Source organism: Pagrus major, chromosome 12 (assembly GCF_040436345.1).
Source record: "Pagrus major chromosome 12, Pma_NU_1.0".
In the NCBI taxonomy this organism is placed as follows: domain Eukaryota; kingdom Metazoa; phylum Chordata; class Actinopteri; order Spariformes; family Sparidae; genus Pagrus; species Pagrus major.
The window spans coordinates 11,580,724-11,595,757 of NC_133226.1; the positions used below are offsets into that span (position 1 = coordinate 11,580,724).

At 40.7% G+C, this 15,034-nt stretch overlaps 1 protein-coding gene across 1 annotated transcript in view; it reads right to left on the bottom strand.

Moving 5' to 3' along the window:
• Positions 1 to 15,034, bottom strand: part of tnksa (tankyrase, TRF1-interacting ankyrin-related ADP-ribose polymerase a) — a 96,255-nt gene that overhangs the window by 13,474 nt on the left and 67,747 nt on the right. The window contains exons 15-18 of the mRNA XM_073477891.1: positions 11,164 to 11,309; positions 10,888 to 11,053; positions 4,557 to 4,776; positions 1,521 to 1,630 (exon numbers count right to left, since the gene is read on the bottom strand). Coding sequence (XP_073333992.1) covers positions 1,521 to 1,630; positions 4,557 to 4,776; positions 10,888 to 11,053; positions 11,164 to 11,309 — 642 coding nt within the window. The remainder of the gene's footprint in view (positions 1 to 1,520; positions 1,631 to 4,556; positions 4,777 to 10,887; positions 11,054 to 11,163; positions 11,310 to 15,034) is intronic.

The window sequence follows — 15,034 nt, forward strand, 5'->3', positions numbered from 1 at the left end:
GAGGAGAGAGATTAGGAATGAAAGAGGAGGAGGAGGAAGGAAGTGGTGAGAGGAGGAAAAAGAGACATAAGCAATAAAAGCAATTCACAGGAGCGAATGTGTGAAGTCTGCTGATTGACTGATAGAAGAATCGTGATCAGAGAATATGTAATACGTGGGACTCTCTGGAACTGAAACAGTGTGAATTATTAACTCCATAATGGTGTTTGTTTCCCTTTCCCTCTTTTCCTGTTCTTCTCCCTCATTGTCTTGTCTCCACCTCTTGTCTTAGCGTCAAACACAGTGTAGCTTGGTTCTGGGTACCAGAGGGGGATGCTAAAAAGCATGTGTATGGTGAGTGTCTGTCTCCATAACACAGAGCTCATCAAATTTTCATTCGAACATGTGTTTCATGACTTTTTCAGTAGCAAAATATTGTCGAGCTATACGGAAAATGTGACTAAGAGAGAACCAAGGTGAAGGGAATACTACATGCACATACTTTATGATCATAACAATCATCTCAATGGGAGAAATACTGTCTCACATCACAAGCAGGGTGTAAAGTATCTGCAGGGATGTGAAAAGCAAGAAGCTGCATTTTATCAATCCCCATTGGCATTAAAGAGACAGTTCAACCCACGATCAAATATGAATATGTTTCCTCTTACCTGTAGTGCTGTTTATCCATCTAGATTGTTTTTGTGTGAGTTGTTGAGTTCGGGGGATATCGTAGAGACGTCTGCCTTCTCTCAAATATAATGGGACTAGATGGCACTCGGCTTGTGATGCTCCAAGAGTGAACAAACTACATTTTCAGAAACAGTGTCTCTTTCCACAAATCAACACCCGCTGACTTAAAATAATTATCATGTGTCTTTTTGAGCTTTGAGCACCAAAGGCCGAGTGCCATGATATTCCAGAGAAGGCCGATATCTCCACGACTCAGTGACTCACACCAAAACAATCTAGACGGATACATAGCACTACAGGTAAGAAGAAAAATACATCTTTTTGATTTGGGATGAACTGTCCCTTTAAGATGTTAACTGATAAGTTCACATACTGATGCATGAAACCCACACGTGTTATGGAAGAAAAATCAGGCACGATTAGCGGCTGAAGCTTGAAGGATAGTAGTTGAGAGTAGTGTAAAATGGCCACAATCACGTTTGATGTCATCAGATTGCTCGTTTTGTCTCATAAATAGTCCCAAACCGATACGGATTCAATTCAAAATTATACATTTCAATTTATAGTTCACAAAGAAACGCACCACATCTTCATTTCAAGCAGCTAGAACAAGTGAGTGTTTGCATTTGTGCTTTTGAAATCAATAAACAATTAATCAAATCTTCAAGACGTTGGATCATGTAATACCTTAACTGTCTCGGCACTAAGTTCAAGAGTTCATACTTAAATAATATTTCGAGTTTCATCCTAAAATCTTTATAAGGTGAACAGATATCAAAAAGAATAAGAGCGACATGTTTGAAATTAACTTGTGAACTGAACTCGAGTCTGCAGCTTGTGTGTCTTACCCCGTATGAAGCGGCATTGTGTAAAGGTATCAGCCCTCCTTTGTCCTGCGCGTTCACATCGGCTCCATGTTCCAACAGATACTCTGCTACCTCCAAGTTGTTGTAGCCAGCTGGCGAGCGATGCGGGGGTTCAGGTTGTATGGAAAACAAAGCAGGACGGAAAGAAAGACGATGGAGGAGAGATCGATAGAGAGGATGAAAGAGGGTGAACAAAAAGATAGTCAGGTAATAAGAGAGGAGGAAATAAAGAGAGAAAGACAGAAAGACATGTCAGCCTTCATCAGCTGCAGCGTGACAGCGTATAATCATCTTTTCCTTTCACGAGCGAACACATGAAGGCAGAGGGTGCGTGGGTGTGTGTCTAAGTGGTCAGATCTTTGAAGAATCACAGACCTTCACAATGTTTTTCAGCAGTTCCTTAATTTTAAAAGTTGCCTGTCATGCCTCAAAACATTTTCTAATTAAAATGTTCCTAATTCATTGTACGGAAGCTCGACTGCTCATGAAAATGTCTAAAAAATCATGTAAGAAGACAAAGGCTAATCAGCGTCCCCCACCGGAGGATGATTACACGGAGAAACACTGCAGGAACAACATGAAGCAGAGAGAAAGGCAAAGGCATTCAGCCACGACGACACCGGTTCAATACCTGACTCGTGACAACAGGTTTTCCGCTGTGAGGTGACTTGTTTAATAATGAGGACTTTACCCTCACCTAACCTAACAGGTAATCTTTACATTATTCATGTCAGAGTTTGAGCTCATCACTTTATGAGACTCTTGATAAGCATGAGGATGAAAAAAGCAGTAATCTAAATATTGACCCTGCGAGGTCTGAAGAGATTTTTGTACGGTGTTTACGCCTGCGAGCTGCTGTTTCTCTCTTCTTATCTCTGCAGCTGATGTTATCACGATTACAGACCTGAATAAATACACCAGTACGTGTCTGTGTTTGCAGCTACAGTATCTCTGCCATCTCTGCAACTTCGTGAAGTTTGTAAAAAGATCCAAGGTTGTTACATTACATTATAACGGCTAGTTTAATATATGTAATAAACTGTGATAAAAATGGTCTTTTCAGCTCTTGGTAATTCATGATAAATACTCATATTTGCAGTTATTATTGAACTTTTAACAGCCCAATACCCCCTGAACCTCTAGCCTTCAGTCAGGATGGCTGAACATGTACAACTAGAGAAAAAAAGGCTGAACTTTCCCTTTAAAAATGTTAAAATGATGGATGAGCTGGATGTGACAACATTTTTTACAACTTAATTACATTAACTCAGAGCACACCATCTTTCCCCACTCCCATCTACTCACAGCTGAGTCATCTCTCATTCACAAGAAATTACAATACGTGATGACTTATTTTTTGCCCCAGACAGAAATTAGCGGTCCATCTCGAGCTTATTCAAACGGCTGCTGCCCAGTTCTTAACAGCGAGTAGGAGACGAGAACATCTGGCTCCCTTTAGAATTGATTAGAACATCCTGCAGATAATTGTGAAGGCACTGTGGTGTCTGTTATATATATCCCGGTTATATTTGAGACGTGCCGTTCCACTCTGAGCCACAACTCAATCTGAGATGCTGAGATGAGTCTCCTGTCTCGGCATATCACCAGGGGACTTTTTTGGGCCTCTAAGCCTCCAGCCTAGACTGTTATACTGTTTTTATTATGATTTATTCAATTTAATTTTTGAATATATATTTAATGTTATTACTATTCTCTCCTACAGTGTTACCTCTAGTGTTTTTTTTCCATAAAAAACTTATTTATCATTATTATTAACCGCCTCCAAGTAAAAACTGTGTTGCTTGAACAAACTAATAACTTGTTAACGATTCATAGAGAAGCAATCAGCTACTTGTTTCATGAATCTTGTGCTCATCATAGAACCACAGGCTCTTCTGATATTTCCACTTTTACAGCAAAATTAGCGTGTATACTGAATGCTGTTATTATTATTTTTTAAAAAATAGTTTAAATAACTTTTCATTGCCAGGAGAAGAGTTTGCCTTTCTGTTTGTTTTTTCTTGTTTGTCTCATTCTTTATCCCCAAACGTGCCGGAAAAATAAGGAACAGTAGAAAAGATCATAAACCTCGTCAGATCCATAAGACGTTAAAACGTGTTTTAATCAAAAACAATATGAATCAGACACACAGTTTTTTCCAGAGCTGATGCTGGAAGCAGCTAAGGAGTGAGACATCTCACTTCTTTCTCATCTCTGTTGAGAGTTGCACATGTGCCATAGTGATTAGGCAGCTGACAAGTCGTAGTGACACAGAGTGTGTAAGTTTGTCTTTCAAACTCAGTGCCAACTGAACGATCTGCTTGAACAGAGTTGGATGGAAAAGTATGAACAAGCCAGCGTCCTTAACTCTAACGAACGTCATAGCATCGCACCAGACGAGGGGCCAAAATTAGCACGTCCACCCGGGTGTTGAGCACCCAGAGCTGATGGGAGCTGGAGATGATAAACACCTATGACGTGGGAGTGAATACCAACTTTATCCGTTCACATTAAAACAGAAGCCAGATGTTAGTGGGTGCTCGTGGGTTTTTTGTCCTGTGTGAAGGTGGTAACAGTCATCGATTACATAACCTTGTCTAGTGGTGACACTGAAGAGCTCATATTTCCTGACCTGTGAACTAAGTGTGGTTCAGACCAGCCAACTGAGTGATGTTAAGGCTTACGCTCAATGATAACCGTTATAAAAAATGTCCCAGCCTGCCTGTCTCTCACCAAAGTGTTTCTGTCCTCCAGACGTTAGCTGTCTGGCTGCGTTCATTGCCTTGTTCTTGGCACTGCACTGAGCCAATATCCCAGGAGGTCGGCTGTTTCTGGGAAACTGCAGCCAGAGTGATTGGCACCAGCAGATAGAACATGTCCAAAGTCGCTTAAATCCTGCAAACTTCAGCCAAACAGTAACTAAAAACCTCTGGCTTTATCCTTGGTTTTAATGTGTCTGCAAAGAATTTAGTTGGGTGTGTCCTAAAAATGACATGTGAATGTGTACATGCATGTTACCTGCGAGGTGCAGAGGTGTTGAGTTACGTCCCTGCGTATCCCGACAGTTAATGTTGTCGGGGCTACATAACTTCTGCACCCGGGCCAGGCAGCCTTTTTTGGCAGCGTCCAGCAGCGCGGCATCTCCTCTCAGCAGGTCCTGGATGTCGGTGTCCCCGTCCTTCACCAGGTCCAGAGGCGTGTTCCCGTCTCGGTTCTTCTTGGTGGGGTCCGCCCCGTGCTGGAGAAGAAAAATGTCAGAAAATGGTGAAAAATGTTGATTAGTGTTTCCCTAAACCCAAGGTGATGTCCTCAAATGTCTTGTTTGTCCACAACCCAAAGATATTCTTGTCACAGAGGAGTAGAAAACAGACAATATTCAAATCTGAGAAGCTTCAGGAGGATTTTGACTCATCCACAAACACCGAGATATGTTTATCCACCATGTACACAGAAATCCTTAAGGTAAATCGTGTTTTAAATCGAAATGCAGAGCTTAAACCATCTTAACAGAGACTCGATTTAATGACTCAATGTTGGCCCACAACTTGATTCTACAAAATATCAGCCCTCAAAATCCCTTATCACTTAAAACCCCGTAGGAAGCGTTCCACTCAGACGAACGAAGAAACGATGACAAGTGACGAGTGGGAAGTGGATGAAGGTAATTCACTGGAGAGAAGAAGAGAGGGAGAGACGAAAGAGGGGTGAGGACAGGACAGCCAGTGAAGTGGAAAACACCACATACCCTGGAGACGGGGGGGGGAAGCAGACATTTTCATCGCTCAACTGTCTCCTAGGTTACGGTTTAACTTGTCACTTCATTGTACGTTTTGAAATCCGCTCATTAAAATTTGATGTTGTGGGACCACTCCCCTGAGTATCCACTGCTGCTGGCCTGGAAATGTCCATAACACATCTCTCATGGCTGTATTGCCTTATTTAAAGTTTTTTTTTTTTTTTTTTTTAAACTATGCATATTATGATTTTCCTGCCCTACTTCTACATTTCTATTATCTCCTTGCTGCTGATGTAATCACATTCTCACTGTAATTTATTCTCTATCTAGGAAAATTAGAATAGAGACCCATATAAGTTATAATTGGGACATTTCCATATAAGTAAACGTCGGTTTTGTTCAGATTCAGTCTATATTTAGCTCATGAAAGATTTTTCATTCACTGTAGTGAAACACTTTGGAGCCTGTAAACTCTCTCTTGTGAACAGTCGTCTGGCTCGTAAGAGTCAATGCATTTTCCACTTTTGATCTGTGTATAAACACAGTAATGAGGCTACCGGTATGCTAGCAGCTCTGTGAAGCTGTACTTAGGCACAGTGGTGCTTAGCTCTGATTGAACGTCATTTCTAACATGCAGATTTTAAAAAATGTTTGCCAGGTTTGCTGTCTTATTTTAACATTTGTAAACTAGCATTAGAGTCACGCTGCTACAGCTACAACTAACAATTATTTTCATCGGCAATAAAACTGTTGATTTTTTTCTCAATTTATCAAATAGTTTAGTCTATAAAATGTCAGAAAATGGAGAAAAATGTCAATCAGTCTTTCCAAAAGCCCAAGATGACATTCTCAGATGGTTTGTTCTTTTCTATTTCACCTGAGCAGTGCTTAACACTGCCCTGGGGGCAGAGAATTTTAACTTCATGGACTGGACTTCTTGGATATCTGTACCAAATTTCACGGCAATCTATCCAATAGTTGTTGACATATATCAGTCTGAACCAAAGTGGAGCAATGACCAACCAACATAAATGGCTAGAACAACAAGCAGAGCTAGAAGAAAGATACTTGCATAAGCTGAGATCTCATCAACAGAAACGCTAAAGAAAAAGATTTCACACTGTTCGACTGAAAGTTGGTCTCCTGCAAGACGATAACACATCCAGCCGAAGATCATAAGAGTTCACACATTTCTAACAAGTGCTAACAAGATAGGTTGTTCTGTAATCCCAGAGAACTTTATTATGTTCTCGCACTCTCAAAAAGAATGCTAATAAGCGTTTTGTATGTCTCACAAGATCTCCTGCAGAATATAGGAGTACTGGAAGCGAACGCAGCAGTTTTACTCCGAGCACAAATCCAACACAGAAAAGGGACAATAGAAAGTTGACAACAAATAGAGGAGACAAAGGAAATCCTACTGCTGAACTCTGGAATAGTTTATTCAGAGAGGGAGAACAGTTAGATCCCGAGGCCATGGCAGATTAACACCAGAGTGCGGGAACACTTTGTTGTTTTGTGTGCATGTGTGTGTTAAAGGGGGAAATGAGGGCGCTGCCATGTGTATGCAGGAATCACAAACACAAGCTTCAAATCTGACTGAAATTTGCAAGGATTTTCCAACCAGAGTGGAAAAATGCCAAACCTTCCCACCACCTTGAACAATCGATCACTGCCTGCATTTCTAACCTCTGCCTCCAGACCTCTTAGGGCAACCATCAGATAAGTGAGAGAGCGGCCTGAGGGGAGCTGCTGTATCGCTGAACTCCAGGACTGTTTGGAGAGCACCGACTGGGATTTATCTGCACATGAGGCTACACATACTGACAGTGTGGAATATGTTTCATGTGCTGCTGCATATGTTATGATAAAGCTAACGACAGGGGGAACAGCCGCCAAGGTTTGCTGAATGAAACAACAAAAAAACAACGAAGCACAACCGCTTTGCGCTCAAAGGTAAGTCCATCATTGATGTTACACTAAACGAGGATGAACAATCGCTTGTGATAAACTCCCACTAAGATAAGAGAGCCTTTTGTTGGATGAACACAAACAAAGCTGCTGAGGCAGATGGTGTTCTTGGACACGTGCTGAAGTCCTGAGCTGACCGGTCTTCATGAGCATCGTTAACATTTCACTGAGTCAAGTTACCAACTGCAGACGCAAATTAAAGGCAAAAAGCAAAATAAAATTGTATTAAGGGAGACTACGTCACCATGTCACAAATTCACATAATTTATGCCTAGAAGCTAGTTTGGCATATAAGAACTGATTTAGCACAGCTGCTCTGTTGTTGTTAGCGCTGCTGGCTCAGGCGTCTGTGAGCTGACCAATCAGAGCAGATTGGGTACTCGGGAGGGGGGACCTTAAAGAGACAGGAGCTAAAACGGAGTGTTTCAGACAGAGGGGGATACAATGCTGCAGCACTGGGCAGTATGAGAAGACGGATGTGTTCATTTATTCATCTATAATCTAATGCCAAAATAATTGACTAATAGTCTGAACAACTATTGACCTTTGGCCCTCACCTTCATAATCACAAAGTGATTTAAGAGGACGACCCCTCTTTCCCCCGAGTTTGGATCAATATCAATTTGCCTTTGGGGCAATCAGGTCAACATACTGTGTAATAGAATTTTAAATAATAGATGATTACATGCAGCATAACAGTGTATAGTAGTGAAATGTGCCGACTGCAGACAATCAGTGTAGGGCTGCAGTTGGTGGTTTATTCATTAGATAAATCTAAATTAATTTTTGATGACTACTGGCTTTGCTCATCAAAATTCCCTAGAGTCAGAGGTGACACCTTCCAATTGCTTGTTATTTTTGGCACCAACAGTTCAAACCTCAAAGATATTTAAGTAATCATAGTCAGGTGTGAATCCGTATGCGGCGCAAAGTTTACTAGAATTTTCAGGAAATGCTAATTAATGTGTATTTCCATCCACTACTGTGCTTTATTAGGAGTTGGGCACAACAAGATAAAGAGTTTGTGGCACCAACTTTCCAGTCGCGTGCCATTAAACCACTGCAGAAGAAGAGGGTGTAACAAAAAGACGTGGTTCAACGAACATTAGACAAACCTCAAGTGGAAACAATGTGGAAAACATGATGGCATTTATGTTTACTTAACGTATTAGGTTACCATTTACTCATCTTTGTTGCATCCTGTTCTTACTGATACACCAACCTTTCCACTTCAGCCAAACTTTAAAACCGTTTTGTGATATTTTGACTTTATTTGTTTTTAACTTCTAGTGTTTCCACTTGGGTCTTATAATGCGTAAATGGTAAATGTGCATAATAAAAACAACCTTAATGATATGACAGAGAAATCCAGGGTATTCTCACTTTTGAGGAGCTGGACATTTGTTATTTTTACTTCACAAATGACTTTTTTTCAACAATTATCCATTAGTTTCCTTTTAAGTCACTGGATCTCATCTTCCTGAAGGCTGGCACCAGGAAATCACTTCTACAGACTCAACCCAAACAAAGACAGTGCATGTTTGTACAGTCAGACTGAGAAACTGCTTTTTCCTCAGAGCTGTCACTTTCCTTCACACTGCCCCTCCCCCCCGCAAACCCCACAACCACAACTGTCATCCCAGCAGCTCCACCGCACCACCACCACACCCGCACACACTCACTGCATCATCACGTTTTTACTTTGGTACCACTTAGCCTGACCTTGTCAATCTCACAATCTAACAGACCATGAGCAATATTCTTTTGCCTCTCACTATCCTTGAACAAGCTTCGTTTTGAAGCATTTTTAGTCTTTAATACATTCTGTGTTTGTAAGTATTTAAAATGTTGTTATTAGTTTCATTTTCTTCAGTGCATCTGGTAGAGGTTGCTCCAAACCTGATCTCACTGTGCAACAACAGTGAAGGAATTTTAATTTTAAGTCTGGAAGCAACACATTATCCCCGCAGCGGATGTGTACTTGCTTCGCCGCGTGCGTTCATGTGCATGAACTCAACAGCATTGATCTAATAATAATTTATGCCGCGCCATATGGCAACAACACAGCGGTGATGGAGCCTTGTCTGGAGGTGATTATGATAGGAACAACAAAATCATATTCAGCTGTGAAACTGCAACATTTCACAGGACTCATTTAGACTACAAGACGTGACAATCAGGTATCACACTGCAGATATTTTCAGCCTTGTAGTCTGATTGGTCAGTTTATCCCTGAGAGCATGACAAGTTATAGCTTTTATTGCGTCTGATGGGCCAATTACAGGACTCTGAACGACTTTTACTTCAGATCTGTACTGTTGATTTGTACACACTGAGTAACACACACAATATTCACTGGACACACAGAGCATTAAATGGCAGGACAGATTTCTAAGACTCATGTCTTGTAAATACTTTCCTCTGAAGCTGTATGTAGAGGAGGATAAGAGGGGTTAGGGTTAAAGCCACACCAAGAAAATGGCTGCCGAATTCAAATGTTTGAATCCGGCAGACTTCAACGTATCCTGGAGTCCTGCATGGTATCTGCATCAGCATGGTAATGTTGACAGGTGTGGCTGGTGTGATGTTTAATACCAAACAGTCAACAGAAGAAGCTGCTCCTTTAGATGGAGATATTATTAAACCTGCTGCTAACAATTAATATCTTCACCAAGCTTAAGCCTGGAGGCGATCATGCATATAGTCGTGTCTGTCCACAGCAAATTTTACATACTACTAGGTTTGGCCAATATCCAAAATCCTATATCACAATATTGTGACATGACATGACAGACGACATGTAGCCTCATTCAAATCCCTTGGCTCGCCATTTTCTTTTCAAAATAAAAGCCAGAAGAAGCCATAACATCTGTTTGATATTTGATATTGGGAAACATATTGCAAATGAATCTAATACTGGCCTTCATACTACAAGATCCATCAGCCTCATATTTTTTGTGAAAATGTATGACTTTATGCCCTCTTTTATTGACTGTTTTGTTTTATACCACCATTGACTCCTGACTCCTCACTCCTGTTGACCGGCTGGTGAGAGTCACAAGTGATCAACAACTGCTTCAGTTTGGAATCTCAGTACTACCAACTACCTCATGTCAGATCAATTCAAGCCGAATTTCGGCACCTTGAGAGCGAATCTTGTTGTGAATTCAATTAAACATTGATAAGATTCTATTTAGGCTAAAGCTCAGGTCTTTATATATGTTATATATGATATGTTATGATCCATTAAGGTCAGGCCGGGTGGAGATGTGATCTCTCATGAGAACACTCTTCTAGTTTTCATGATCGATTCATTGTTCAGTCAATAAAACATCAGAAAATAGTGAAAAACATGCCCAGAGAGTCCAAGGAGAAGTTCACCTGACAATCTAAAACCACGAGAGTGGACGTGATACCCTCCCTTTACTTCCACCTTCTTTGATTTAGACTGATAAGAAGGGTCTTTATTTATCTGAATAGTTGCCGTATGCAGCATTAGTCTGATTTCCATGGCAGTGACTACCACTGAGTTTTATCAAGACTTGATTGCTACTGAGGTGGCCCAAGTTTTAACGTGAATTCATATGCATTTGTGGTACTGAAAGTTCTTGAGGTGATAGGAGAGAAAAATGCAGGTCTAACCTTGAGCAGCAGTTTGCAGATCTCGTATTTGCCCTTGGCAGCAGCTTCATGGAGCGGCGTGAACTTCCATAAGTCGGCCACGTTGACTGAGGCACCATGTCTGACCAGCAGCTCGGCCACCTCGTAGTGACCATACGAACAGGCGTTATGGAGGGGAACCAGGCCACTGTAAAGGAAAAAACAAACAGTTATTTCTAGTTTATCATGTTAACAAAATGGACCAAAATCTGTCTGTAAATGTTTAATTTTATGTTAGCCACAACTTAAGTGTCGCACCCTTTGTCCTTGGCATGGACGTCGGCCCCGTGGTGCAGCAGGTACTCCACCACAGACACTCTGTTGTAGCCAGCAGCAAAGTGAAGGGGGGTGGAGTGTCGTCCCTCCAGGTCTCTACAATTCACATTCTGAGCCGTACACAACGACTGGAGAGAGACGGAGAAAGAGACGGGAGGGGGGTCAAAAGTGAATATCTGTCTTCAAATTAAAGAGCTGAAGAATTAAATCTATTCTCCATGGTAACCAATCATGTAGTGATTGCAATCAAGATTTATTTTCATTATCTTTCTTTATTATTTAAATTTAAAAAGTTTCTTTGGAGAAAGATCTAATTTAAAAGGTTTTTCATCCAGAACAATGAGGTTGTTTTTTTTAATGTTCAAAAGCAATAACAGCATTTTCCTATTGAAGATGGATGATGAATCGTTATAAATAATCAAAATCGCAACACTGAGAGAACAAAAAAAAAGGCAACTGTTAAGGAAACTGGACACATCATTTTTCTCTGATAATTGGATAAAAACACTGAATGTAATTTACATACAGATATGAACAGGGGACGTTTCTTTGTTCTGCCTCGAATATTTCAGGTACAGTCTTAGAAACAATTTATAGTTTAAGTAATTCAGTTTTTCAAAGCCACACTAGGAGTATCTTAACAACAACATCACGCTTAGAGTTGGAAGCTCGATTGCTGGGATAATGTTATGCTGCTGTTTCTTAGGTTGCAAGTCTTATAAACATCTCTGACAAATTATCATTTCACCACTTCCTGATTGAACAGCAACAGAAAAGATGGACAGTGAAAATCTGGAGGGATATCAGCCCATATTTCAAGGTAAAACAACATACTTGATAGCTGTTAGCATTAAACCACTTCCTGGCAAACATTACTGTTTGATTACATTTAGTTTGTTTCACTTTTAGGCTTAAATAAAAGTGTCCAAGATGTGCGTTAATGTGTGTTGATACTTCTTGCAGAAGCTAATAAAATATGTGGTTTTTACTTTAGAAATGAACCAATGTTTCTCCAGATCTGTCTTTCAATTGCTGACCAACCACAAAGCGGTGAAATGGCTGCTGCGTGAATACTGTCTTTTGTCCCGAAAGTTTGAACAGACATTTATGTTCGACTTAATTTTCCTCTGCCATGAGGTTTACATTTGTTGGGAAAACATTCCCATTGTATTCTGTCTCAAATGCTGGCAAAGTAGGATGTATATCCAGTAGAAACATCAGGCGAAGAGGTGATATACTGTATCACCCTTAAATGCCACCCAGACTCATAAGTTTACATCATCCTTTTGATTCCCTAGAAACACAGTTAACCAACTACGATTAGCATCAAACCAGACAAACAGTACTTCTGAGAGACAGCAAGACGAATAAACAAAAATAGAGAAAAGAGTAACATTGTTCCTTCTGCCCACCCATCATGATTTATGATGAAAAATATGTCTGTGAAATCAAATATGTGGGGCGGTTTTAGGGAGCAGCAGCAACAATACTGAAGTTATTAACTGAAGTTGAGAAAAATAATGCAGTTCTGCTGAACTGAGGCCGACACCCGCTGCCCTGCTGTTCACAGAAAATAACTGCGCTACTTTTCTCTTATTTCACACCCAATTACACCTCAGATCAGAAGTAAGAGGACACACAGTGGGGAATTTAGTTTAAAGTGTACTTCCACCACTCTCTAGGACGCTGTTTTTTAAAGGAAATGCAATCAAACATCCTGCTGGTAGACTTGTTCCTCAGTCTTAAGCCATTATCCTTCACTGCAACTGCAGAGCAGCTTCTGTGGATTAAAGCTGTGTTTCGAGGAATATAAATAAAATTAAGTGGTTAGTTTTGATTAAAGCTGGCGGGTATGATTAAAATTGCCGACATTAGGTTTCGCACAGAAGACTGTGGAGACTTTCTGGTGAGGTCAGGATGACATGGGGTCAGTTATGAATCAATTCCAGTTTGTTCTGGAGCTTCTGAGTGTTTGTTTCTAAGACATTTATATCAATATGAGCTGACATGACAAGTACACTCTGTCTGCTTGGGTAATTTCCCTTCAGAAAGAGCAAAGAGGACTTCGTATTGAGCAGTAATATCAGTAATAACCAATGTGGAGCTGCGGCATTTAGTCAATAACTCTTTTAGTTCATTGACAGAAAATTAATTGATTGATTGCTGGTTCAAGCTTCTCGAAGGTATGACACAATACACTATGATATACTTTGATATGCAAGGCTACGCTACACTACGCTACACTACGCTACGTTACGCTATGATCATTTTGGTCTCAGTCCGAAAAGGATATGTCTGGCTCCTTAGCTGCTAAATGCTCCACAGTGTTCTCCAGCTAGTCGCTGACTGTGTCTGTCTGCTGTTTTGAACAGGTAGCGCACAGTCGGCTTTAAGAGCTGCCTGCTGCAGCACAAAATGACAAAATGAGTAGGAATGGAAATGACATTAATGTAACTCATGATAAGATACTATCGTGATACTTCGCCAAAGACAATGAGAGTGTCAAGATAAAGTGATTCTGCAATGTCTTGAAACATCACAATGTCTGTGAAAAAAGGCAAAAAGCATGACTGCATTTCAGTGTCAGTTTCACAGAGTTTGACAACTGAGTCAAAGCTCAGCTGAGCTTAGTGCCTCTGTTTCTGATTTAATTGTCGTTTCCCATTTTTGGTGAGCATAAGACAAATTTTCACGCTGGTGGAGTCAAATTGTCTGGGGAATCTGTTTCGAGTGCCTGGATGTTTTAATAAAAAATCAGTGTTTGGCAAAAGTGTATTGATAGTGTATCGCAGGATTAAGCGATACAGTATATCGTCATATCGATATTCTGTCACGCCCCTAAATATGAGAGCGATGAGAGTGAAACAAAGCAATAAAGTTGTGGGTCTGACAGTTGAACAATGAGCTGAAACTCTGTAGAGCTCCATAAAGGTGAAAGAGGCTGATAATTCTCTGTAGGTTCATAGCTACGAGCGACCCCTCTCACATTATCACAGTGTCATTAAACACAACCTTATTATAAAATGATAGATTATAGCTGCTATGTCTCAAAGGATTTTTTTAGTGTTATCTGACAAAGTGAATGTGGCTATGGCTTCTGTACTGTAGGACAAGAAATACCTGAGCACATCGTTTAGTAATTTAATGCTTTGAATGATGTAGAAAATGTTCCTGAATGACACAATCTGTCTTTCTTTGACCCATCGTCTTGGGCGACTATCTCACGAACAGTTCAGCCTGAACCTCCTCCACATGTGAACAGATGACAGGAGTCATCCCAGAAACAGTGCAAAGGGTTTTTGTTCTTAAAACGTCAATCAGTAGCTCAGCCAGAGAAGTCCCTGTACGTGTGTGTGTGTGTGTCAGGTAACAAGAGACTGACAGAAAGCCAGACCAGAGCTCATCGTCTGTTCTGCCTCGATCCCCTGCCAACCTGCCAAGGCATCACACTTCACACACTGATAGACCCTCTTCATCTCGATAACCCCATTACTGTCTGTCTCAGCGGGTAAAGACACAGATTTTCACTTGACACCAAATACTACTGTCAAATACTTTAGCGAATCTTCCCGGTCCTGACATTTGGTGGGTGGATTTTATCCGAGGCATATTACAGTGCATCATGAGCGCCTACGTTTCTAACACGAGTGGGCCTGGTGCAAATCAAACTGCTAACAGTACCAGTGCAAAGAGCTTGTTTTTCTCGAATTTGGCCTTTAACAGGAAGAAATGTTTGCAGTGTAACTGCAATCAATGTGAACAACAATACGAAGGCATGAACAGAAAACATCTGATATCTGCCTGACATTTGACAAAAATGGCTTCTACCAGGACGCTGTAAGAGCAACAAGAA